This window comes from Ciconia boyciana, chromosome 1, assembly GCF_034638445.1.
Source record: "Ciconia boyciana chromosome 1, ASM3463844v1, whole genome shotgun sequence".
Lineage (NCBI taxonomy): Eukaryota > Metazoa > Chordata > Aves > Ciconiiformes > Ciconiidae > Ciconia > Ciconia boyciana.
The window spans coordinates 46,400,628-46,427,595 of NC_132934.1; the positions used below are offsets into that span (position 1 = coordinate 46,400,628).

The following is a 26,968-nucleotide window of genomic DNA, read 5'->3' on the forward strand; positions in this document are numbered from 1 at the left end:
CAAATGAAATAAAGCAGATTAAATATTGATTGATATTAAAAACATGACACAGATTATTTTGCAGAATGTAAAATAAAGTGTTGCCTTAAAAATTATGTTAACTCAGATAAATAATACAGCATACAGAATGAAATGAAGCCTAGCGGAGAAACTATTACATTTAACAGTGTTAATAGGGTTTTTCCAGTCTAACAGATGAAAAGATTAACTGAATCATTCTTCTGTACATCCTTTCATTTACTGAACTTCAAAGTGGTTGGGAGCAAGCAGCTATATAGCAGGAAATTATTAGTAGTCCAAATGGTCATTTTATGTGATGCTCTGTTATGGAAGATCGGAGTGAAAACAACACTAGCTACAGATTATATGGAACATACAACTGTTGGAAATTGGATGGTCATATACTGCAGAAGCAACATCAGAGTGTATTTTCACAAATGAGTTTAAAAAAATAAAAGTCTGTGTTTTTCTTACAAGTGTTAATGCTTACAAGCTAGGTAGTCACCTTAATTGATGCTTCTGAAATGTTTTCTATATGTAAAAAAGAGTAGTAGCAGTAATGGCAAAATAAATTCAGGATTCTGCATATATGCTAGCAAAGAGTGTAAAAATTGAGTGAATCTGAGAATACTTTTAGCAGCCTTATTTCATTAAACAAAGGAATGATGGAACATTTTTGTGACTTTTGTCAATTTAGTGATAAATAACTTTTGAATTATTTCTCATCTTATAAAATATCAGGCTAAAATGAAGTGACTCACAGAAGTGATAGCTTCTTTTCTCATGGAAATATTGTATTTATTTTTTTTCTTTGTCTTTACAAAATAAGTTGTGCATAGTTGGATGACGTTATTTTTGTGAATCCTAAAAGGATTCTATCAGTTTTTTCCCAGCTATGATTAGTTTATTCTGCTCAGAGGAAAATGCTGTGTTTGCTGCTGTTTCCATCCCTGCGGCAGGATGCTTCTGCAGCAAACCACAGCAGCTTGAAACCAATGCACTTTCTAAGGAAAAAAACACGTATCTGAAATAATTATCAACCTATTTAGCAGTGTTATGTTAAAACTACATTGAAAGTTTGCATTACTCAGGATCGATACAAATTCCTGTAAAAACCAGGGCTTGAGTAACTGAAGAAGCAGAGTTTAACTGCTGCTTGAGCTAATGTTTATGGTTAGTGCATCTGGAGAGAAGAATAGTTTGCCATATATTGTGTGTTTGGCGGAAAGGACATGCATCATCTTTCCATTATTCTTGCTCATAAAAAAAAATATTTGTGAAAGTAGAATTGTTTTATGAAACAACTTTGATGTATTTATAAGCATAATGTGTTTTTTTCATGTATACACACAGACTATAATTACAACGCCAGTTAAATTAGCTTCCTAAATTGTGAATAACATGGGCTGTGTTTTCTATAAAACATTAGTTCCAGTTTCTTTTGTAAGTACAGTTTTTGTGCCACTCAACAAAACTGCAAAGGGAACACATGTGGACCCTTAAATATTTTTTTACCTCAAGTCTTTTATAGATGGGATATAAAAGCACATTGTATAACATAATAAATTGTATGGAAAGGAACCACATGTTTTCCAAGTAGAAAAAATGCATTTTAGTGATCTGTGTAGTATGTTTATATCCATATGGCATACTTTTAATCCTGGTTACTTACCTAACCATTCTTTCAATTCCTGTGTCATAGGTCAATTTTCATACTTCAGTGAGAGCTGTGTCTACTCTGGGAAAATGTCTTGCTGTTTTGAGTAGATAGGCTTAAAAAAAAGATAAAACTATGAAGATGCCCCAGTTCCACATTTTACTCTAGGGATTTTTATTTAGAGGCAATATAAAATAAAACAGCCCTTTCCCTTTGCTACAAGAGTTTCTAAAGCACAGAGACATATTTTGTTCTTAAAGATCCTTTTCCCACCCAAAAGCTATATGTATGCAGAATGTATGCAAATCACTGCTACGAAATGTGAGTCTCACAGTAAGATGCAGAGATCCAGAGAACTGGGGGAAAACCAACCTCCCCTCCCCTTCCATAAAAATAGTTTCTTTGTGGGGTTTGTCTCCCTGAGGAACTTCCTGGTACTCAGATACTGTCTCATGTGTAATTGGATTGTAGCTCTTTCTGAATACTGTTTTCTCCTCTTGACAGCATGGGGTAACCTTGGAAATGTTCTCAAGAGCCAGAGCAAGATTTCTGAAGCTGAAAGCGCCTATAGAAATGCCTTGTACTACCGCAGCAACATGGCTGATATGCTTTATAATTTGTAAGTATGCGTGGCTTTCCTGGGGTTGGATTGTCTGTGAAACCTGTTGTGAATGGAGCTATTGATTTACTTACTGGAAATGGAGATGATGTTAGCTGTTGCTTTGCAATAGTAATTTCATTAATCATGCTTCTTAAACTATGGGGTGGACAGGAACTTTTCTTGGTCAACATTATCGTATATTCATGTATTGGGTATGGAGAAGGTAAACTTACAAATCTGTTTGCTTTAAAAGAAGCAAAAAAAACCCCCACACTGAACAAATTATGGATAGATGAGCTGGCAACAGTAGCACTCCATCTGTTTCTGACTCTGCTAAAATATAGAGGTGTTATTTAGACTTCTTTTTTCAATCTGAATAACACTTGGTGGGGGGAGTGGGTGTAAGCACTTCCTAGCACAAGCCAATACCCCTCGGTTAGCTTCAGAGGTCTAAAATGTTAAAATAGCAAATTACGTTTCTCCTGTGACTGACTTAAGAGCAGCATAGGTTCAAGATAGTTTAATTACTAGACTCCTATTGTAGGTGGGTAAGAGAATAAATACCATGAGCATCAAAATAATTATACAGCGGGGAAAAAGATTTCCCAACTCATTAACGTACTGAATCATGAACACAGAAGCTAGCGTCGTGCTAAGCTAAAACGTGATCGTGCCGCGTGCCCCAGCAGTGAGGGGGCTGATTCTCTGGGTGTCCTGGCTGGGCATCTCGCCTGCTCCCTGCACTGCACTGCTTGTCGTGCCGGGGCTCGCCCTTCCTTCTGCCCTTCCTTCCTTCCCCTCCTGCCATCACCCACCCAGCCTGAGCCCCTGGAGCGGGGCTCTGCTGCGAGGCAGGCGTGTCACCTTCAATAGCCCTACGCTGTTGTTTCACGATGTGTGTGGAGAACAAAATCCAGGTGACTACCGTTCATTAGGTAGTAGTATGAAAATAAAGTCCCATGTGTGGTAGAAAAGTATGTATGTGAGAGAAACAACGTGTGCAAAAACTAAATGCAAATAGTAAGCCTCTTTAAATAAACCAATGAACAAATAATGTTCTGCCTGTAAGTCTAGTTTAAAATAGTCCTTTATAATATCTGAAATTTAAGTTTACCATAATAGAGTTTTTCTTCTGTTTTCCTTGTTTAACAAGGAATAAGTTGCCCATTTCATTAATTTGCCGTACAGGTAAACATACTGGAAACTCAGAATAAATTAATGATAGAATTTCTGTTCCAAAATCAAATTCATATCTTAAAATATGTATATTTTTAATAATCATACAATTACACACATACACGTATGCACATAATTTTTTTGTCTCTGTAGGCAATAGAGAATGTCAAAAGCATATTTTTAAGAAGAAACTCCTTCTGCTCACATTTAAAAAATAACTTCTGAACCCAGCAGAAGATTGTAGGGAAAAAAGTGACAAGATTGATACTCCTAAATTTCTTGTACACCATTCATTTTGGGGATGAAAACTATAACTATTAAAATTTTTTGTATGCCTATACAGTACTTTTGTCTCTTACTGACTCACTGTGTCATAGAGGGAAACTGAAGTTAATACTAGGGTAAGAAGAGGAAGGGGGGTTGGACAATAAAGACAGGGATATAAAAGAAATCAGATTTCAGTAGTTTTGCTGTTCTCAGAAAAAGCTGATAATCTTCCAGCTTTCCATTGATATACAAAATATATGCCTACAAACCTTCATTTCTATTGAATAGAAAATTTCTTGGAATTCTACTGAATCTGTGTAAAAGGAATTTAACTGAAATGCTGGTTGGAATATATAGGGCATGAAGTTACCTTGCATATACCTGGGAAAGTAAAGGAAATATATTGAGGGAAGCGTTTGCTATATCATATGTGTATATGTATGCATATGCAAAAAAGGATCTCTAATTCTTAACCTTTCTACTACTATCTTGAATGCAATAGAGTCCTTTCTTTTCTTTTCTTTTTTAAAAGTTTCGCAAAACCATTAATGATTCAATAGAAATTGAAAAATCTTGCATCTTTATTTTAACTCTTCTTTTTGTTTTTGCAGTCTTGCTCTTTCCCTGTATTGGATACTGCCATATCCAGCATAGAAATTAGGTGATGAATGGAGTGGGCTTTGATATTACGAGACCACAAATTAATCAATTATTTTAAGCATAAACTCTGAAGAGCTCCCTTGCAAGTTCAGCCCATCCTTGGCATGCAGTTCTGTGGGAGCCTTGTACAAAAAATACTGTAACGGAAAAATGCGTCTTGTATGTGCTTACAAGAGGCCAGTTAGATTTGTTGTTTCTGGCTTTCAGTATGTGGCTTTGAAACTGAAACAGTCATTTAGTAGAACTTTAGGAAAAAAGTACCCTTACAGTCATTTCTCATTACTGTATTTTGGGCATAATATGTCCTAAGTATATTGTAGTCTCACGTGCTCTTTGTTTTTCCTTAGCACTTGTGCCTCAGTATTTAATACAAATTGGCACGTGCAACCCAGTGTTCACACACAGCAATAACAAATCAAAGCGCTATCTGATCAAGGAACAATTTATTAAGGATTAACTCACAGTTTTTAATGGATAACAATCAAAGAGAGAAACTACATAAACAGTAGCATTTGATGATCTCTCCTTCTTTTTCAAGAAACTAAAATGTGAGGTTGGCTTAGCAGTTGGCTATTAATGCATTAAAATCTAGATAATTTAGCACATTAGGTGAATGGCTGATTTCAGTGGTATAGTTTTATTTTCTGACTGTTGTACCTTATGGCTCTGAGTTACAGCTGCTTTTGCCATTCAGGACAATTTAAACTGCATTAATTTAGATTACATAATTATATAATCTCCATTTGAAGGCTTGCCTGGTTCTGAACTTGTCATTTCCCATGGTGTTCAAATGTGCCAATTATGTAGCCTTAAATAAATTCCTAAACTTTTAGAGATCAGCAGAATTTTTTTAATTGTTATTTTTATTTATTAAAAAAGAGGGGGGGGGGGGAGAAAAAAACCCCTCTTACTAACATTATATTGGGTTGGTGGTTCATCACTACTTTAGATATGGGTTGAAATGGATTTGTTCTGTTGACATTTTGTCAGGTCTAAATAAGTGAAACTTATGCATAGTTTATACCTCAGGATAGCTTGTGACTGAGCCTGTCTTGCAGATAAGATCTGTGGCCTGGAATTTAGGAAACCTGAGCTCAGGCTAAGGACTTGAATTCTTGTTTGGAAGCTTATTTTCTGAAACTCTCATGAAAAACTCAGGGTAAATTCCTGGCAACTCTGAAAGCATTTGAGATTTTCATAGCAATTTCAGTGCAGAAAGGATTTCAGTTGTTGTTTTATACTATAGATGGATAATGTATTATACTATGACTTTAATAAGGTAGTTTGTACTTCAGAAATATATATAAAGTGGCCTCCTATAAATAACTTCTCTGACATCTTGAGACAGCACTGCAGGTAATTTTTACAAATAAATCTCAAAGCCAACTTCTCAAAGCTATGTAACACTGCTGATTTCAGCTAGATTTCATAGGGTAGTAAATCAGCATAAACTGCGATCTCTTTCCATGCCTCCTTTTTAAACAGAGAAATCCGTGTAATACTGTGAAGTACCAAGGACAGAGCTGTAGAAAAACAGTAGTTCTTCCAAACTAGGTGATGTTCAGTAGATTAAAAACAAACTATTTTTAGTTTGCTTTGGCTTTTCAGTCTTCGTTGCCTTATGATTGTTACCTAAAGCTCGTGGGGGTTTTTGTATTGTTTCAAATTGCTTCTAATTAATGCCTAAAGTAAAATTGCTTATCATTCAAAAGACAGTTTTGCATACCTTATTTCACTTGTATTTAGGCCTAGCTCTGCTTAGAGTATTCTTTTGTCATCTGTATCAGTAATCTATATTACCTTGAGTTTCTCAGCCAATTTTAAGGATGTTTGCAATCTTACATAAATATTGAATATTCCTTTAAAATGGTACTAATTACTTTAAATGTTGTATTATTGGAGTATAGAATGCCCTATAAAGAATAAATTTCTACCAAACAGCCATCCCCTTGCTTCTGTCCTAAAATATCTTATTTTGCCTTAAGTGATATAGGGCTGTGTGTACAAGTTTATTATTCAAATAAATTATTTTTTTTTAATAAGTTCAAAGTATGAATTTCTATAAACTTTACTTTGGCAAACTTAGAGTATTATGTCAATAAATGCAGATTTTTTAGATTTCTGTTAGGTAAAGTCTTCAATAGTAGCTGAGATTTTAATTTTGTAAAGTCTGGGATTGCAGAAGTGATTTATTTGCAAAGTTTAACTCCACATCCTTGGGTAAAAATATGAGCAAAGTTCATCCTTGTCTGTTGTTGTTACCCTATATAACATCTGACATTGTGTTCCCTCTGCTTCTGCCTTTTAAGGGTGCTGGCATAAAAATCTCCTTTGCTGAGGTATCAGAGACGAAAAGCACTAAAAGCAGGCAACTAACCCATGTTGAACTGTATTTGAACCTGTCCCAGACAAAGTTGCACCACTTCATGTAGTAGGAAACGGGTCAAGGCTATGGTTCCTCTTCCTTGATAGCCCACAAAGTTTTATAATGCAGGATGTCGAGTTAAAAAGCAAAGAGGATGTGTCATCTGCTGTCTGTTTAAGTACTTGATTTTTTTTTTTTCCAGCTGTGAATGCAAACTTGTAACAAACCTGTCTGGAATTAATCTCTGCTTTGCCAGCTAGTTCTTCCTCTGTCAAAGACAGTGGCTGAAATTTGTGTCTTACTGTAACCAAAGTTGTCTCGATAAAATCTTGCTGTGTTGTGAGACTGGCTCTTGAGGTAGTACCCAAAGGTCATGTTGGTGGCTGGTGGTGTCCTGCAAGTACAGAACTCTGCTCCGGGGCTCTTTGTAGGGCCTATATGAAGTACATAATTTTGTTAGTAATATTGGAGCTGAAACACATTCAGTGACCTAGCTATTCAATTACATGCCTCAATATTTGAAATTGTGGTGGTTCATAGTCCTTACATAAACTTTGTCCATTTTATAAAATTAGAAAAATAATTGTCAGGCTCTGGGAGACTTTGCCATTCAGTTTCGTAAAAGGCCGCTCTTGTAAGAGGTTATCCCCATCTCTCAACCTACGTTGCCTCCTGGGGCACCTGAGGGGGAATAGTTGTCTTGTTTGAGGACTGCTGGCACAGCACACCACTGCCCAGTGGCCAGAGGAGGGAGAAAAGCAAGAGCAATGCTGCTCCTTGTCCTTATGGAAGCCCTCCCTCTGCCAAGGAAGCAGGGGTTGTGAGAGTTGATGCAGTGCTGAAATGGTAGTAATCCCAACCAAACTGCCCCAGTAACAGAGAAAAGAACAGGACTATATTTGCCGACCAATTTGCTTGCAGTTGCAAAGCTCTTCCCTAGAACTTGGAGAACATGACAGAGTTTTGACTGCGCTATCTGAAAGACTAGAGGTTGTTTTGGGGGCGATTGTTTTGTTTTGATTTTTTTTTTTTTACTAATGGGGTTATGGATGACTGCTTAGTGAGTTCTGCAAAGAGAATGGTCATTCTCTCTTAATGCCTACTGGGTATGTGTGGGTTGTTATTGATTAAAAAAGTAGGATTTATGTTCCATTTACATATTTGCTAACAGGATTTTATTGGAAAACATTAAACATGTTCCCTGTTTGTACTGTTCCTTAATGATTGGCTTGCTTGTTAATGAAACCTAGTTGTAGACTCTTACAAAAGGTTAGCACTCATTTGGTTGAGTAGTTAAATGGCTTAATTACTTAAAAAAAACCAAAACAAAAAAGCCTTAATTGAAGACCAGACTTAATGGTTTCATGTAGGGGGCTGCTGTAGCATCCATACCTGTCTTTCTACCCACTAGTTTTGCAAATGACAATGAAAGAGTTGCCTTAGGCAAAGCATATCCTCCCTTGCTGCATGGCTGGAGACACGTCTGTGTGGTGAATAAAAGAGGCTTTTCTTCCATTTCTTTCTTTGTTTGCCAGTGTAGCATCTAGGTAAATATAGTTCTTTGTAGATAATCCCACCTGAAATCAATAGGATGAATGTGGCTTGAGGCATCGATGGAGTGTAGTCACAGCAAAATAATAGCTAACAGGCCCTGTATTAGCTGTTATTAACCAGTAAACAAAATTGATTAAACTATTTCAATATTGTACCTGGCCTGAAAATTTTATAAATATTTCACTAACATGCATGTTTACCTTGATGACAGTTACGGTTCCTGTATATTGTACGTGGTCAATTTATGCCAGCTTTAGTCACTGAGGAGTTTGCTTTGTAAGTAGACCAGCTGGCTCTAATAGGACTACAACAGGAAGAAATTAATATGTAACTTGAGAAAAATGGTAGACTGTCTACTGCCTGTTTATATTTTGTGACTGCTTTCCAGTCCCTGAGAACAGTTTTGTGCCATTAGGATTCAGTTACTTTAGGTCAAAACCAAGGCGGAGAAGGAAGACAGAAAGATTTTTCAAGTTGTTGGTCAAGCAAGATAGGTAAAAGTTGGCAGCTTAAAGAATTCAGGATGGTTGCAAAGAACTCATTTGGGGGAAATGTTTTCCTGCACGTATTTAAATGAGTGATTCTATCTATAAAAGTGATGTACATAATTTCTAGATAGCCAGAACTTGCTTCTTATTTTTTTCTTCTTTTTATTTCTCTTCCTATTAGACAAACAGGATTCTGAGACACTTCCTAAGTCACTGGGTGAAGTCTGCTACTCTTGCAAGGAGTCAGCACATAACTTCCATTTCATAAATGATTCACACTCCATTGTAAAATTAGCTAGAAGCAATGCAGGCAAAAAAAATCCTGTTGTAAGGTTGTTGCAGAAGCTTGCTGCTGAGATAGTTAGAACTTGTCTCCTAATTAATCCTAAATTAATTCATGGACAATTTATAACCATTTACTTTGTGTCCTATGGTTTCAGTAGCTTTTTCTTTTCCAAGTAATTTCCATCCTCACATGATTCTAGAGAGAAACTTTATTCTTCCACAGTACTTGTCTTACTAGGCTAAAGGAGCCACTGACTTCCTCCCCACCCTCCCTCCATCTGACAGATTTCACATTTTCCCAGTTATGTCAGTAAGCTTTCTTGGAACGGAAGTTGTATGTTTCAATTAACTTTTTAATTTATCTGCCTTACAACTGGGAGGTGAACTGGAGAGAAAAAGACGTTTTGGAACTGCAAACTTGAAGCAACTGGTCCTGTGTTTTGGTTTTTTGGGGGGCATTTTGGGGTTATGCTTTTTTATTTATTTAGCTTGGTATTCTTAGCAACTGTAGAAAGTTTATTAAAAAGTGCCAGAAGACTTTAAGCTCTTCGTCCAAGTTTATCACTTGAGCTTACTCTTCTGTATCAAGCATCCTTATTTCAAGGATGTGCTTTCCTCTGTTCATCATTGCATAAAGAAGAAGGAAGGCTTTGTGTCTCTATAACCACAAAAGATAGGTGCGTACTCAACGCATGCCAATTGCTCTGCTCCACCACTGGCTTTGCACTGTATTACTGCTTTTGTATTATTTCTGTCTGCTCCTTCTCCCCACTGTCAGCAATCTCCAAGGCGCAGTTATCATTTTGAAGTGTAAACAAAGAAGGGGAAAGGCATGTCAAGAACAGATCCACTCCTGGCTATAGGAAGAACCTCCTTATGTAGCCATCTGCCCCAGCCACTTGGAGGGGTGAGCTACTGGAGTAGTGCCTGCAAGTTGTTAACTCCAGCTGAGGGACATTCTTCCACTGCATCTGGAAAATGGTCATTCAGAGCAAACATTTTCTTTTTTCTGCATTTCCTATAGACAAAGGAAGTGGCCATGTGAGATGAAAATCAACTGTCTCCTTTAAAAGGAAATGGAGTAGAACTATATATTTGTTGAGCTTTACAAATGCACCCTGAACTTTTTAATGATGTCTTCAGTGTAATAAAGCATAGTAATAAGCATGACAAAAAAAACTTACATTGTTTGATTGTGCAATTAGATAAGTTTACTAGCCAAATTGGAAACTTTTGGCTAAACATTTAGTCTCCCCCCCGCTAAAAAAAGATGGAAATATGTGTGCACGAAACCTATTTTAGAAAGAGTTTGCCATTTTTTACAGAATCGCCATTAATCCGTTATCAATCGTTTCTAGGTGAGTAGAAAGGAACTAATTTTTATCTAAAAGTTTTGAGAGCCAGTAGACAAGGAAGCACAGACTCCATCTGCCACTGCCAATTTCTGACTTCAACCCTAGCAATCAACTGGAGGGAAATGGGTTGTCTAAGGAAGGAAGGAAGGAATTGGGACTATCAAATGGGGCTGAACAAACAGATGCTAAGAACTTCAAGGAGGTCACGGACGTTCATTGTTACCACTTCATCTGCTCTGTCCATCCTCCTCTATTCTCTAGCTAGTCAGCTCATTTCTTGCAAGCTTAGCTGACTATGGTAGTTATGCAGCTATTAGTTCCCAGCTTATGACACCACAACTTCTTTCTGTACAACCACAGTCAGTTTGCTTGAAGGATGTTTTGCAATTCTCTAGTTGAATGGCATAGAAAAGTTTTATTTCAAATTTTGCCCTTATTGTATCTTTATGAAGACACTTCAGTTTTATTTTTAGCGATTTAGAGGTAATTTTGAGTATCTTTGATGACAACTCTCTGTCTGGAAGATAGTAAATACTAAAGCACATGAAAATAAGACATAGGGGGCATATTGAACTTTCCTCTTGTGTCTTTGGCCTCTGTTCTGAAGTGAAAGAGACTTCAAAGTAAACTCCAATGAAAAAAGAAGCATTTCTGTGGCAAAATAACCCATACTTCACTTATTTCTGAAGGAGAAGGAAAGAATATATAATCAAACTTCCAGCTGAATCTTGTTTTGAAGAGTTGTTGATATAAAACAGACTGTAAAGGTAATTATGTTCAACCTCTCAGCTGCTTTGAAAAGAACTTCAAGTGCTGAACAGAGCCTTTTGGTAGTATTTGCTCTAATGACCTTTTTGCAACCGTGTAGTGAAGGACACGCTCCCTTCACATATTCCTCACTTGAGCCCATCTCCTTGTTCCATGTTCATCTTGACAATGGTGAACAATTTTCAAGGACAGCCGCTTTCAGAGGCATTACTGAGACTTGCTGCCTGAACTCAGCGTTGCTGGAGCAGCCGGCAGAGAGCCTCGAGAACGAGATCCCTGCTCTGCTCTCAGGGCCCTTTCCTTGGGCTGCTGTTCCTTCTCTGGCCCTGCTGTCTCCGCTGACCAGGTCCACTGATTTAGCAATGTGGTAGCAAGGCTGAACTGCGCTGTTCCACAGAACCTCAGGCCTGCCTCTCAGATGTAATGCCTAGCTGAAAATCAGCACCATTTTTGTCTTGGAAATAGCTTAGAGGCTGTGAAATGCAGCAATGGAAAGGAGAATGTAGGACCTGAGGACTTGCAGGTTTTCTTGAACTGATTTTGAAATAAACAGTAGTTTGTTATTTGATTCTGGGGCTTATTTTGTATTTTGCTCAAAAGGTAGATATTTATAAGAAGGTGGTGGTGTTTTACTTGTAGAAACTGGAGACAGAGGCAAATAGTGAACTATTGCTCATTTATATTCCTTCTGTGTGGTGAATGAGACAGTAGACCTGTGGAAGTAATAGTGAGCAATAATGTAATTAGAGAGTGGGATTATAATACGTGCTCTAAAAAGAGAAGTAGGACATTTCACAGGCAGTGTTAATTTTGGCAATAACTAAATTTGAAGTTTTTGGTTTTAGCTGCATTTTGTGAGTAATTAGATAGAGGTTGGTGAGCGTATTTAGATGCCTGCATTTTGTTTGAGCTAAAGCTAGAGAGGATCTGATTTTTCTCATCTTGGAAGTGAAATATATCTGCTCTTTAAACTCTTCTAACATTCACTGTAAATTCAGGAATGCTTTGCCAGTTTAATGCAACGTACAAAATCTTAACTTTTTATCTATTTAAATAACTATTTATCCCTTCATAGGTGAGCATCCAAGCCAGTTATATCTCAGAAACGTACCCCTTAAGTGTTAATTTTATTCCACTAAAAATATTATTTTTTAATATTTTAAAAGCCTTTAAGCCTTTTCCTGACTTTGTTTAATCTGAAACTAGAACTAGAGACTCATAAATCTAGTTACTTTTGTGCTGTCAGAAGCCACAGGGAAAACCAGTGATCAATCAGGACCAGTTTCACATGGAGAAGAGGCAGTTTCATGCCTTGTCAAGGCTTTTTAGATTATATCCTTTTTTTCCCCTTCTTTTTCTTCTACCAAACCTCATAACAAATAGAAATAAAACACTAGTTATTTGCTGGAATTCAGCACTCAATCTTGCATCTGAGCAGCTTGTTTATATATATATAAATGTGTGTATGAGAGAGAGAGAAAGAATGTCTGTTAATGGAACAACTTTTAAAAGAAAAAAAGACTGTGTGCTGGTTTTGGCTGGGATAGAGTTAATTTTCTTTATAATAGCTAGTATGGATTTGTGCTGAAAACAGTGTGGGTAACACAGGGGTGTTTTAGTTGTTGCTAAGTAGAGCTTATACTAGTCAAGGATGTTTCAGCTTCCCATGCTCTGCCAGGTGCACAAGAAGTTGGGAGGGGACACAGCTGGGACAGCTGACCCCAACTGCCCAAAGGGCTATCCCACACCATATGGCGTCATGCTCAGCATATAAAGCTGGGGAAGAAGAAGGAAGGGGGGGACATGCGGAGTGATGGCGTTTGTCTTCCCAAGTAACCGTTACATGTGATGGAGCCCTGCTTTCCTGGAGATGGCTGAACACCTGCCTGCCCATGGGAAGGAGTGAATGAATTCCTTCTTTTGCTTTGCTTGCGTGCACGGCTTTTGCTTTACCTATTAAACTGTCTTTATCTCAACCCACAAGTTTTCTCCCTTTTACTCTTCTAATTCTCTCCCCCATCCCAGCAGGGGGGAGTGAGCAAGCGGCTGGGTGGTGCCTAGTTGCTGGCTGGGGTTAAACCGTGACAGTCTGGAAGAGGAGTAGAAAAAAAACCCCACCTTAAAGTATCAAGTAATTAATCAAGAGTGCCAGTACTAGAGCATGTAGTGAACACAGAAGCTGAATTTGGTAATAATTATAAATAAAAGTTCTTTTAATGCAAAAAAGCACAAATGTCACACACTTACCTGAAGTAATTTATTTTGTTCAAGTTGACCAATTACTGTATTACTTCTCTTAATATGTAAAATTATTTGTTCCAGAACTAAAATACGAATGGAATTTCTTTGATAAATTTGTCCCAAAATTGCGTGTAAGAATGTTTTTGGTTTTTTAAAAAGCAAGAAGCAGCTTAAATGTCAGACCATGCAACTTGTTTATTTTTATGTTAATTCTGCTGCTATCAGTAGAAAACTAGATCAAAATATCATAAAAATAATAATAATTTTCCTTGGAGTAATTACAGTCTATAAGAATTTTTAGAGGTAACAAAATTCAGGTTCTAGAAAATTTGGAAAATGTTATTACTATCCTGACGATCATACCTCTTGCCACCTGCAAGACACTTGACAGTAGTTAAAAACCTTGGTGCCATGCCAAAAAGTATCCTGAATGCTATTCCCTCATTGCTCCTATTACTGCTAGTACCAATTAGATGTAAATTCTGTTAAAAGTTATTTACTACGTAATCCAAAGTTAGTTGAGAGACAGTTTCAAAAGTGAAGCCACATGGTACTGATAGATAGTACAGAAAAAAAGAGGATATATTCCCCCATTCTGTTAAATCCTAACCCAATAATAGGAAGCAAACAACATAGACGGTGGTTACTTCCTTAGCGAACTGCCCTGCTCTTTTCTTCCCCTGAAGTCTACTGGTTTAATTCAAAAAGTTTTCCTGAGGTTCTGGAGGGGAAAAAAAAAAATCTTCTCTGATTAGAGACTGGAGATGGAAAAAATCCAAGCTCTTTGCAGTTCGAAAAGCTATCAGCAGATAAAAGCGTAGAGGAAGAAGAGAAGATAGCTGTAGCTTAAGGAAACTACAAATAGATATGATAACCTTCCCACCTAAAAGAAATATCTACATTTATTTTTTCCTGGATACTTTGAGGTATATGAAGAGGGACATCTACCCCTGGATAATAAGTTCTGAGTCTGCACTCTGAAATTACTAATTTTTAAGGATTTTTAAATCCTTGTGATTTTAATATATTTGCATGCGCTTTTTTCAGTCTTCTAAAACTTTGGGAACACTGTAATGCTTTGAGCCTTCGTTTAAGCATACAATTGTGAATTCATGTCAATGATGTCCAGACCACTTATTTCTCTAGAAATATGTGGGTGGCTGGTCTAAATTGTAACTCACAAGGATGCTTGTCTTAAAAGCTTTAATTAAAGCCCATGGATTATGAAACTGAGAACTGGAAGTATTCAGTATAATTTTTGATACTTCTTCAGTTATTATATTTGTTTGGAGCAGAAAGAAGACAGGAAAAAATTGAACTGATGTAGGTGCTTAGCTGTACAGTGAATAATCTAGTGAAATTGCTCAACAAGGGTACTGGTTAAGGTAATACACGTGAAGTGTTAGGTGGTTAACTTTATTGTGCATTTGAAAAAGATCTGCTTATTTTAAGTCAAGAAAAGACACGCTAAACATGAATGACTTAGTTACAAACAGCTCCACCATACTCTGTCCGCTTTCAAAAGTCTCACAGTCTACCATTTTCTCAACTGAGTAAATAAATCTCCTGGTTTCCAAGAAAGCCAAAATTATTGCATTTAACATCTGCTTTGTTAAAGCCATATGGATGCACCTGTTGTCTATGAATTAATCCTGTTTTCACACAAAATAATTTTCCCACTGAATTGTTAGTAGCATGCAGAGGTGTTATAGCTCTGAAATACCAATCAGCATATTTTTCTTTGTTACCTTAGTTTTGTTTTCAGTATTTATTTTGAAGTTACTCTTTGCAGTAACCTCCCTCTCTCTTTTCTTTTTCTTTTTTTTTTTTGTCCTTATGCAGAGGATTACTACTTCAGGAAAACAGCAGGTTTTCAGAGGCATTGCATTACTATAAACTGGCAATTGGTAGCAGACCCACACTAGCTTGTAAGTATTTCAACTATACAAGCTTGCATAATATCAACTATTGTTTTTTAAAGAAATCTTCCTACCCTTTAATAACACTTCCCTTTTTTTCAGAAGTTTTTCATTCGGAAAGCTAAAGGTGAAATTGTGCACTTTTCAGTTGAGAGCAAGTGTTTATTAGTCAACAACTACATTTAATGTGGTGCAGGGAAAAAGCAGATAATGAGTTAACACTGGGCAGCACTGCTAGAACCTAAAATGCTTCTGATCTGGGGTGGTGATCCATAGATGCTATTCCCAAATTTTCAGGCTCCTGTTTTGTCTTTCTTGCATCCAGTCCCTGATTTTTATGGTATGTGGTGTGAGTGAACAATACAAATATTTTTTAAGTCCTTTCATTTTTCCTTTCTTGCCTGGTGGAAATGGGAAATAATCCATACGATGTTGCCAGTGATCAGTTCCAAAATTAAGTGGGTGCTTCTTAAGATTGCTGACTTTTTTGTAGCTCAAGTATTAAATCTTCTATATATGTATATATACGCATACACATATATATCTATAAACATATGTATATATTTTTTGTAACATTTCAAACAATGATACTATATGCTTGATACAGTCCTAATAAGAGGAACGAAACCGAGCACCCTGCCTAACCAGTGTTCCTTTCTTCTTCAGCCTTTGTAGCCTCTTTCTCCTTTCCTTGTCTATGAACTTTTACCTCTTATATGTTCCTCTTTACACCAGTGATTGATCTATATTATACAAAAGCCATATTAGATAACCATGGGATCTCTTTCAGATATTACTTTGAAGTAAAACAAAGATCAGATAAAACATAATGGAACCCCATTAAAAGATAACATTTTTTCCCTCTTCACAGCTGCCTATTTAAATACTGGTATCATCCTGATGAACCAAGGGAAGACAGAGGAAGCCAGGAGGACTTTCCTGAAGTGTTCAGAGATCCCTGATGAAAATTTGAAAGATCCTCATGCTCATAAAAGCTCTGTTACTAGCTGTCTTTATAACTTAGGAAAACTTTTTCATGAACAAGGACACTATGAGGTGAGACTCCAGATTTGTCTACAATATCATGATAAAACCTTGATAAAACATTCATACATAAATAATACCTATTGCTTGCATCCAGACTTTCAAAATACATCACAGGCACAAATTGATTGAATTTCACCAAATCAAGATTAGCGTTCTCTACAGAGAATATTTATTGTCTACAGCCAGAGGTGTGACAATGTTAATTAGCAGTGTGATGTTCTGATGTCAGAGTCAACATTAGCAATGGTCACATCTGATATGTGTTAATTCATTATTTTTGTCTTTGTCCCCATGGCTGGTATGCAAAGGATATAACCTCATTACAGACCAGCCAACCTAAAGTGTACTGGCTTTTTAATTCAAAATAGAATAAGTCTATCTTTAGTTGAAAAAATGCAATTATGGTTTCTTTTAGTCTCCAAAAATAAGACCTACTTGGAACAGTTCAAAACTTCAGTGATTAAAAACATCCCATTATGTGCTATTTTCAGATAACTTGACCTAAGTGCTGAAGTGGGTTGGATATTTTTAATGTAACCGTACGCTGCACCCAACCCATCCCATCTCATTTACACGTGCAAATGTGACTGTTGTGATTCCTCTCCATTCTCCCTGATGAAATTACTAAAACTGGACATTCGCTTGAGTTTTGACCTTTAGCAGTATTTGAAAGAAAGTCATTCTCTCTTTGCATTGCCAGCCATACTTCAGAACAGGAGTTATGCATGGTTTTGATCCATATAACTCTTCCTGACCGCAACAGTTACCTCAGCTGTTTAAGATTAGGCACGCACAAGCTCTGTGGATTCTCTGTCATCTGTCTGCTGAATCCAGCTCTGTCAGGTGGCAGTTACTAATTGGTTAAAACACAGACACAGACAGCTAATACATCCATAAAGATAAGAGAAAAGCAGCATCTTGTCTGCATGGCCGACAGAGTGTAGAGTTGGAGTGCAGTGCCTGGAAGGTGCAAGGGATTTTAAGAATATAAACCATCGGATTTCTGCCCGGTGGTCATTGCAGTCTGACCCAAGCTTGATTTGATCATACAGTTAGATTTTTTTTCAAGCATATTTCAGCCTTCGCAAGCTGCGATTATTTGATGGGATGACGTAGAAAATGATGCAGAGCTAACAGACTGACCAGTAAGCATCCTAAGTGCTGAATGAATCATAAATGTGTGATCAAGTAATTCAAGGCACAGCACATTTGTGAAGGGAATCAAGTTTTCGCATTCTTGACACTATAGTCCATCTTATTCTTTCTGTGGAGCAGACTTCAGTTGTAAGGATTATGTTTTGTTATTACGTGGCAGTAGACAATTATTTCTTTATTTTTAGCTCACTTACTGTAGCTAAGTCATCAGAAAGTCCTTTGTCTGCAGTTTGGTATTATTTCATATTCTCTGACAGCTTACAGAATTTTGTATATGTTTATAAACTCATGAGTCATTGAGGGGTTTTAAAAAAATGTTCCTTTTATTTCCACCTGGGAAAAGAGTTGCAATATTGGAACTAATTTGATCTCTTGTCAGTAAGCTTCACTGAATTTGGTAAAACTTTTGTAAATAAGAAATGTGAACTTTCTGTGATATTTGTGACGCCGATGTGTTTTCTTTCTCCCTTCACCTTTCATTTGGGGAAGGAAGATAGCTTGGTTTTACTTTATATGTGAAAGACTGCTTTTGAAATTGGTGCTTTACTAGTGATTTGTCCCACTTGTGTGTCCCTTTTCAGGATGCCCTTATGGTTTACAAAGAAGCAATACAGAAAATGCCAAGACAGTTTGCACCACAGAGCTTATACAACATGATGGGTAAGTGCATTGTTAGTGCTTCAGAAAGATACTTGAGGAGTCAGGCAGGGTGAAATGAAAGAGCTTAGCCAGGCAACTTCTGCTCAAATGAATTAGCTAATAAAAACAAAAATAATTGCCTTCAGCAGATGCGAGCCAAACCAGGTTCAGAGCTTAAATGCCAGCATATGCAATGCTGGATAAGGCACAATAAATGATGAGACTATTAGATACTGGGTATCTTTAAGGGTGTCCATGCAGCACTTTTACATTTAGAATGCATGGATTAGTGTTTTTCTCTGCCTCCAGAATCTCTCATCCAGTATCTTGGAGACCTCATATGCAATTCATACAGTTGTTTTTAATCTCCCATTTAGTCATCTTTGAAACTGAGAAGAAATTGTATTTACTTCACAGAAAATGGAGTGAGACTGATTATAACACAAAATCTAATGTGGGTGTTGGATGTTAAATTTCCTTGTAAACCAACAAGATGTCCAAACAGGCCCACAGAGACAGTTGGATTTTTTTGCAGGTTGTGCCAAAAACTTATTTCCCAGCTGATGTACTGTTACTTAGACATCTACAATGAGAGAATTCTTCTTCCAAGACCAGTCTATCTGTCCTTTAAAATTTTAGCACAGTCCCTTGAGTACTGCAAGAAACATTAATTTAGCTGAGGTGTTTTTTTTTTTTTTAATTTTCACTTCAGCTCCTCATCTTCTTCATCACATCCTTATACAGGATACATTAAACAGATAAAAGAAAGATGATAATATGAATTATTATTTATAGTATTCAGATCTGTAAACAAGAGGGCAGGTTCTTCATTGTTCCAGCATCCATTGATGCTTTAAAGTGGAATTCTCTCTGAAAGGGCATGTGTTTCTGCTAAGCAACCTCAGTGTCTGGCCCAGTAGACTCTGTGAGCTCCTATCTGGGACAGAAAAGGATGTAAGATGCCTTTAAAGTAGTTCAAAGTAGAGCAATTAAAAATATATGTAGAAACAATTAGAAACAACAAGAAGCATGTGGGGTTTTGTGGCTTTTCTCCCCCCTCCCAATGCCTAAAATACGAGGGAATGTGTTGGTTGATACCAATTGGTTTGACACAGTTGTTGAAAGGAGGTACCTCTCACTCTTCTCTGCTTATTTAGGAAAGGCATCTGTTATTAGCTCCTTACAAGTACTTGGGCATAGGGGAAAAAAAAATTCTAAAATTGTAGTTGTAACTGATGCTACATGTTTGCAAATCTCTGTAAATGCTAAATTAAGTACTTCTCTTGTCACAGTGACAAAGTATCTAATGTCAATAATAGTATAAATACTTCCTTAACAGTTCATACAGTTCAGTGGAGAGTTACTTCTCCCTGAATGCTGAGCTTTATCAGATTAATGCAAATGGCTAAAGTCCCTAAAACGCACAAGTTGATTATTTCATGTACTTTTGTTCATAGAGAGTCTTAGCTGAACTGTTGTTTTATCAGTTTTATCTATCAGCATTTGCTGATAAATTTGGTGGGGTTATCAACAGTCACCACTCTGTGAATTAAGCCTCTGCTTACAGTCGGTGTCCTGTAGTGACTGCTGAAGTACTGCAGTACCAGCAAACCTTCCAAAGTTTGACTGCCCTCTTTAGTGCAGATAAATATTTCATAATTCTGATAAAAGTGCTCCTAAGAAGTACAGAAATTGGAAAAAAGTAAACCAATGCTGTTTCTAGCATGATGGTTGTTCCATTACAAAACAGGCCTGTGCCACCCTTTGTCTTTTCCCGTGAATGAGGCTCCCTTTAGAATGACTATGACCTATAAGGTTCTTTAGTTTTTTACTTTTTTGCCTATTGGTTACTTTTTTAGGTTCAGGAGGCCTTTCTCAGCTTCCTTTATAAGCACAGTCCATGACGTCCAAGTTCACTCTGTTCCTGGGATTTGCATTTATTAAGTCACAAAGCAATAGTGAACACAAAGACCAGCTCAGTCCTTTGCTCGCGCTTGGCTGCTGCTACACTTCCTCCCTCCACTGCTTAGCCCACGCTCTGGCTTCTGTTTCCTTTAGGCAGCCACCGGCACTTCACGGATGTCCTGGCAGCATAACAAGTTAGGGTCATCTGAGCTTACCTTAGCCCCTTTCAGCCTATTGCAAAGAGCAACAGGGTATTATGGAGCTGTGTAAAGTACAACTTACCCTGAACGTAGCATATATTTATATTTTGGTTGCTGTTGTGATGGCAGCTGTTGCAGGGAAACCAGAATTGGCTTCACACTAGTTGCTGAGGTGTGGCATGTTGGCTATGCTGCAAAGGCAATCCAAGAGGCTACATACAGAGTAGGGTGGTGACTCGAACTGAACACAGTGCAGCATTATTAACAGCAGGACTCAGGCTGGTTTGTTTAAGGCTGTCCTGGATGCATCTGTCCAAGAGCATACATGACGGCAGTTAGATACATTGAATTAGGTTAGTCTCTCCTAGTGTAAAGGTTAGGTGACAAGACAGAGCTCAGTAGCTACGCTCACATTATAGTGTGGAAAGAAAAAGATACCTCTGGGGAGTAATTAAGCTCATCTGACTTAGACATCTATTTTAGATTATACAAATAATCCCCTGCAAGCATAATTCTCCTGTAAAAGGAGCTGAGATGACTAGCTTAGACTTGTTAGCTCAAGTTGGGTGAGATAAATCCTAAACACCTATTCAGTCATCTGTTTGCATCGGGTGTGACAGGAGAACAAGGCAACCGCATCCATTATCAGGAGTGCATCCGCTCTGCAGCTCATACCGTGTCATTGGGCACCAGAAGGCTGACCGGATTGTTTATTTCTGTTTTGATGTTCAAGATAAAATTTTAAACACGTTCACTATAACACTCTCTTTGATAAACAACATTACATAAAGTTGTCTGCCTACTTCTTGCCTTTAAAAGGGAGACTAGAGGAACTGAAATAGGCCAGTCCTGTCTCGTGTGCTTGGAACTGCATGAACTTGACTCTGAGCTGTGCCCACTCACCATGTGCTCATTGCTGGGGAGGAAGGGGGAGAAACTGGGGAGTTGCTGCCCATCTGCTCGGGAAGGAAGGGTCCTTCCCTGTCTCCTTACGTGTGGAAAAAGTCTTCACGGCTTATCATGAAAGCCAAGAATACAGTTTGAGGATTATGTACTGCAGTTTTCATTGTGATTGATGTATTCTGAGTCTCTGGCAATTGCACTGCTTGGTTCAGTGTTAGATATTGGCATGTGATGTAAGAAAACAGTGCTTCCTCTAATTTTTAATGATTATTCAGTCATTTCATTGAAGATTTTCTGGAAGCTTTTTTCCCCCGTATGGTGTACATGACATACTCGAAAGAGAATAAACAGGAGACGAACTGTTTAAACTGAATTAGGGTTTGAACTCCAGTGCTCAGAGTGCAGTAGCATTAACACTCCAGCAGTGTTAAGCCTTTACACCACCTGCTTTCCTTGTTTGTGTTACACTTCTTTTCCTGCCCTTGCTTCTATTGGCCTTTTGCTCTGACAGGCCCAGTGACTCATTCCTCTGGTGTGCCAGCCTGCCTGGCTGACTCTCGTCCTTTAAAACCCTAAGTAACTTGCCTCTTAAAGGAAAAAGAAGTATTGGGCCTCAAGAAGCAAGCCATCCATTTGACTTGGCATTTTATTCATGGTACAAAAGGCAGGACCAGAAGACCAGCATCAGATGTTCTAAGTTTGTGCATATGAAAAGTTGCAGGGTAGATTTTGGTCTCCTGTTGCTGTGATTTATTTTGCCAGGTGTGCAACAACTCAGCTAAGGAAACCATATGTTTCTGTGGCTTTGTACCAAGAAGTAAAACCTTTTCATTTTTCTTTTTCTTGAAAGAACCCAAAACAGCTAAAAATTAAAACTCTAAAACTAGAATCAAAATAATTATTCAACAAGTTGTATGGGGTTGGCTTGGTATTTATTTTCTCTATGTCATATTTCTTTCATGTAAATTAAAAAGTACATGCTAAGGTTACACAGATTAATTTGCTTGGCATGGCAACATGCACTACAAAGGCCAGAGTCCAGCTCAGCTGCATTAAATAGGTAATATATTTTGTTTAAAGTTTCAATTAAAACCTGGGGTCAAAAGATAAAATGGTCCCTGTGGGATCTTGAACACTTTAATGCCAATATTAGGATTGCTTAAGGATCAGCCTCTGCTCTAGATGTCTTTTGCGTTCCTTGAAATCTGATATTGTACAGTTGATTGTATTACATTGCTTTTAAAACCACACTGGCCCACCTGCTACAGTAATTCATACTCCTGCCAGTGAAGTGGTGTGAGGTGGACCATGGAGGCTTTATTTTAATACTGAACAGTAACAAGAAGGATGTTGGGGTGGCATTGTCCAGGTTTAGATTGGCAAGATGCTGTCATAAAGACAAATGCCTTGATCACACTTCATCTGCCCTTGCCAACGAACATCTGAATGTCTATTTTCAAATGCATTTAATGCAAGGTCTTAAAAACATTTTTAATGAGAAATGCAAGTTACAAAAGAAGCTAACATTGCAAGAGTGAATACAGTTAATGATGCACAGATTAGAGTTTAGATTTCTCTTTGCTAATCTGCTACATTGCACGTGGACAGAAAACAAATCATATGCAAGTGGCAGCCAGGTACAAAACAGGAAAAGGGACCCAGATTTTACATCTGGTGCAGAGGTTTGCATTGTGAGTACAAAGGCTCAGCATGCAGAGAGACTTTCTGTGTTGATGATTCTAACATAACTATTGCTTTATTTGATTATGCTTTTGGGTGGATGTGGCTGTTTGTACAAACCTGTTAATATTGTTAAGGCTCCTATACCATTTGCCCCTTGCTCCCATTAAATGCTTTTTTATTGAATTACTTTTAAATATTGTTTAGAACTCCAAGAAACACTTTTGCTGGTATAGTTTTACAGTTCATGCTGTGCAAGACTTACTTTTTAAGAGCCAAAGATGATTAAACTGTGAAATACATATCCCACATCATAACTTACACAGAGCATGGTACCTGTACTTGTCTGAGGTCCAGGCATCAGTGTGCATCTCACGAAGCTTTACTGGTAATTTCTTACTAAAAGTATGTTACAAACTTTTTTTCTTTTAAAACTAGCTTGGTTGAAAAAAAAGATTTTTTTTTTCTTTCATACATATTTTTTATTATATGTTCTAGGGAAATAAGAATGGGGTACACTCCAACAGTGATGGGAGTAAAAGGCAGTGCTTCCTTCTTTCCCCCTCCCTGCTCCCATCCTGCTACTTTAACTCTTCCCCCTCTGAGACTTTGCATGCTACGGTAGTTTATCTCTGCTGTCCAAAGCTGAATATAAATCTCTGGGCTGATTGCAATGTCTCCTGTTTTTTCACTTTGTTTTGTTTGAGGGATTCAAGCTGGGTATGAAGTTAACAGCAGTGGATTGCTGAGGGGGTAGTGGATGCAATGTTTGAGACCAGGGTTTTTTATCCAGGTTCTCAGGTTTTCTTAGTTTGGACTATTGATCTATAATTTCATGTGAAATGCTTGAGTTTTCTTAGGCAATATCCTGAAAAAGCTAAGAGTCTAAGCCTGAAATGCATTTGTATTTTAAACATATGGGGGTTTGTATGAAAATAAGTATAATCATAACATTTGCAGACCAAAAATATGGACTGAAATTGGACTACAAGGATCCCAGTTAGGCATGATGCTAATGCAAAGTGCTTCTATTAAGAGTGTTTTAAAGAAACCTGTACTGGCATAATGTCAACAACAACAAAAAAATCTTTAAAATGTGTGTAAATAAAGTAAAAGGCAAGAAAAGAGTACGAACATAACTTGTTCAGTTATGAATTGTTAGTTTGTGCCCTTATGATTTACTACTGGTTGCACATCTGTTGGAAAATGAAATTATCTATCTCAGGTGAGCTCAATGCTTCTATTTGTGTCAATATAATTCTTTCACTGGAAGTCTTTGTACAACAGGAAACAGCTGTGCAAAGTCCATGCTGTTCCACGCTGCAACTGATTTTATTTTGCCCTTCATTTATATCTGTTTTCCACTTCAGGTATTTTCCTTCAAAAGTAGCTTAGTAGCTAATTAAATCAGATCAAAGGCTTTGCTTTGGCTAATCGAGGCCTATAAGAATCTGCTCAACCAAAGTAAATGTGGATTGACTCCCTCTTAAAATACAGTACAGATTATTCTGTAAAAGGAAAAAACCTAAACAGAATATGCTTAGTCTATACAGAACTTGATGCTCATTAAGTTCACATGCTTCAACTGTTTCAGTGAAGATGTGCATGCACTGCATATTTATCACCGAGACGGTTAATCTTTTGCAGTATATCTTAAACATCAGTATAATATAACATCAAACTATACTTCTAGATTTATTATGTTATTGTATGCACTGGTACCTAAGGGAAAAAAGAAGGAAGTTATATATCTAGGGAGGTGCATTTACGGTAAGCGCATCTGCAGCCTTGATTTGCACAAGGAAGCTGCACGCTTGCATTATTAAAGACACAAAACCCTTGCGGTATTGTGGTACACAGGGATGCAGACCTCTCCATCATTTTGTAAGGCAACCTCTTTATGTTCCCAATTCAAAGAAAGGATGGAAAAATGAAATTTAAATTCTGACTGAATGTATATCTTAGAGATTTTCCTTTTCAAACTGCATCTCCATCTTCCTTTCTGTTTTGACATCTGCTCTTGTTAATGCCAAATTCTGCATTTTCTATATTACATTTTTACCATCCAGCAATTTGGGTGGCAGATAATTAACATATACAAGGATGATGAAAGGCAGATTTACCTTGCATTGTCTCCTTTATGGAGATAATTTTTCAGTTGTCTTTTCAGCCACGTCTTTTGGAGTCCTAAGAGGAGGACCACAGGAAGAACATATGTCCTTAATCTGACAGTATGGGTACATGGCACCTACAGAGGCACAGTGCTATTACATCCATAGTTCCATTGTACTTGCTTATCGATAAGTCTAACATGCTCCCTGCAAGGAGACGGCCTTTGCTTGGTATAACAATGTGCATCTGAAACAGAACAAATATGAAGTCAGCAGATGAGAGGTTAATCTAGAACCATGTAACATACATTCATGTAAATGGTACCTAATTTTGCTTTTTGACAATGTGATGCGTATTAGAAAATCGTAACTTTTGTCTTTTTTTTTTTTTTTTTTGGGGGGAAGGATTTGTATTAAGATCACATTCTACTTCATTATCAAGTATAAAGTTAGCCTTTCAGGGGAATAGCTGCTAGCAAGCTGATTCTTTATAAGTAGTATTATTTAATATAAATATTTAATGTTTAATAATATCATTATTGTTTTTTAATTATTCATAATTAATTTGACCTGGGATCGTTTTAGTAGGGGTGTTTTTGTTGTTGTTTTAGTTTGTTGGGGCTTTTTTGTTGTTTTTTTTTGTTTATTTTTAAAGATTATTTTTCAGTCCCAAGGATTCTGGGGAAATATGGGGACATACCACTTTGGAGAGTGGTAGTCTTGCAACTGATCTATCTCTATGGCAAAGAAAATCCACTTGAGTGCCAGGATTTTAGTTAGAGTGGTGTAAGTCGAGTTAAAGGGTAACTCATTACTGATTCCTTTGTCATAAAGCATTAACAGAGGTGTTAATGAACTATGTATACACTCCTTTAACTAGTGTTTCAGTTGCATATTAATGTGTTTTCTTGTACTACATTAGTAAATGAGAGTTACAGTTAAATAATCTATGTTCCTCCTTTTGGAATAAGCTAAGAAATGAGTGCATAAATAACAGAAAATATTAGCTGAACTGTAAAAACTGAAAAATTTTTGAGTGACTGATTTGTCTCCTTTTACTCCAGTTAGCTGTTGAATTTCTTGCCACCACTCATTGTGCAGGCAATATTGCATATCAGTATTGCATGTTGATACAGATTAGGGAACTGAAGTAATTGTCAATTTATGTCTTAAGGTTTCCACTGCTATGAATTTCTTTCTTTGTTGTTGTCACCTTTAACGGAAAAGTAGAATGCAACTATATTGAACTTTGTAGATCAGACAGGTTTCATTAATAAATTGTGTGTGTGAGTGACCTTTCAGATTTTTAACATGAGTTTTGAAAGATTTTAAAATTAAGTAATTGTTAAAGTAAATATAGAAACCTGCTCACATGTACCATTGTTTTGCATATTTTCTGCCAATGGACACTGTTATTTTCCGAATGACTAAATCCTTCATGTTGCAAGTTTATAAAAATATTTGATTGTAAATGAGAAATACTGTTTTTCTTGTTTTAATCTCAAACACACAAATGCATCCTGAATGACAGAAGTCAATCCATACATGTTTTCTCTGTCATTTTGTTGTGAAACTATCTGAAGCTGGAATAGCTTTTATTAAAATTGCATCAGTCTGGCACATAAAATCACTTGATTGAATTAACGCTTCAATTAACAATTGCTTGATTTTATTCCCGTCTTTGAGTATGGTGGTGGCAGAGCTCGTGTCAGTTTTCAACTTACTTTGGTTTCTTTTAGATAGGAGTGTCATTGTAAATCATTTAGAAGAGGAAATTAATAACAGACGCCCTAACAGTACTTCCTTCTGTAGTAATGACATGTTCTAATTGCTTATAATATAGCAATTCTTGACGATATGGGGCTTATGGGCAGAAAACAGACTCTTCAGAAGAAAAATGTTCAGCTATAGAGAATTCCCTGTAAAGTCTTCAGGGAAATAAAATTCCTTTTTCTACAGTTTGATATTTAGCTTGACATATTGTAGCTTCGT

At 37.1% G+C, this 26,968-nt stretch overlaps 1 protein-coding gene across 3 annotated transcripts in view; it reads left to right on the top strand.

Annotated features, from left to right (window-relative positions):
• Positions 1 to 26,968, top strand: part of TMTC2 (transmembrane O-mannosyltransferase targeting cadherins 2) — a 259,847-nt gene that overhangs the window by 168,369 nt on the left and 64,510 nt on the right. For all 3 annotated transcript variants that reach the window (XM_072864568.1, XM_072864577.1, XM_072864586.1), the window contains exons 4-7: positions 2,162 to 2,276; positions 15,260 to 15,345; positions 16,208 to 16,392; positions 18,120 to 18,198. In XM_072864568.1, coding sequence (XP_072720669.1) covers positions 2,162 to 2,276; positions 15,260 to 15,345; positions 16,208 to 16,392; positions 18,120 to 18,198 — 465 coding nt within the window. The remainder of the gene's footprint in view (positions 1 to 2,161; positions 2,277 to 15,259; positions 15,346 to 16,207; positions 16,393 to 18,119; positions 18,199 to 26,968) is intronic.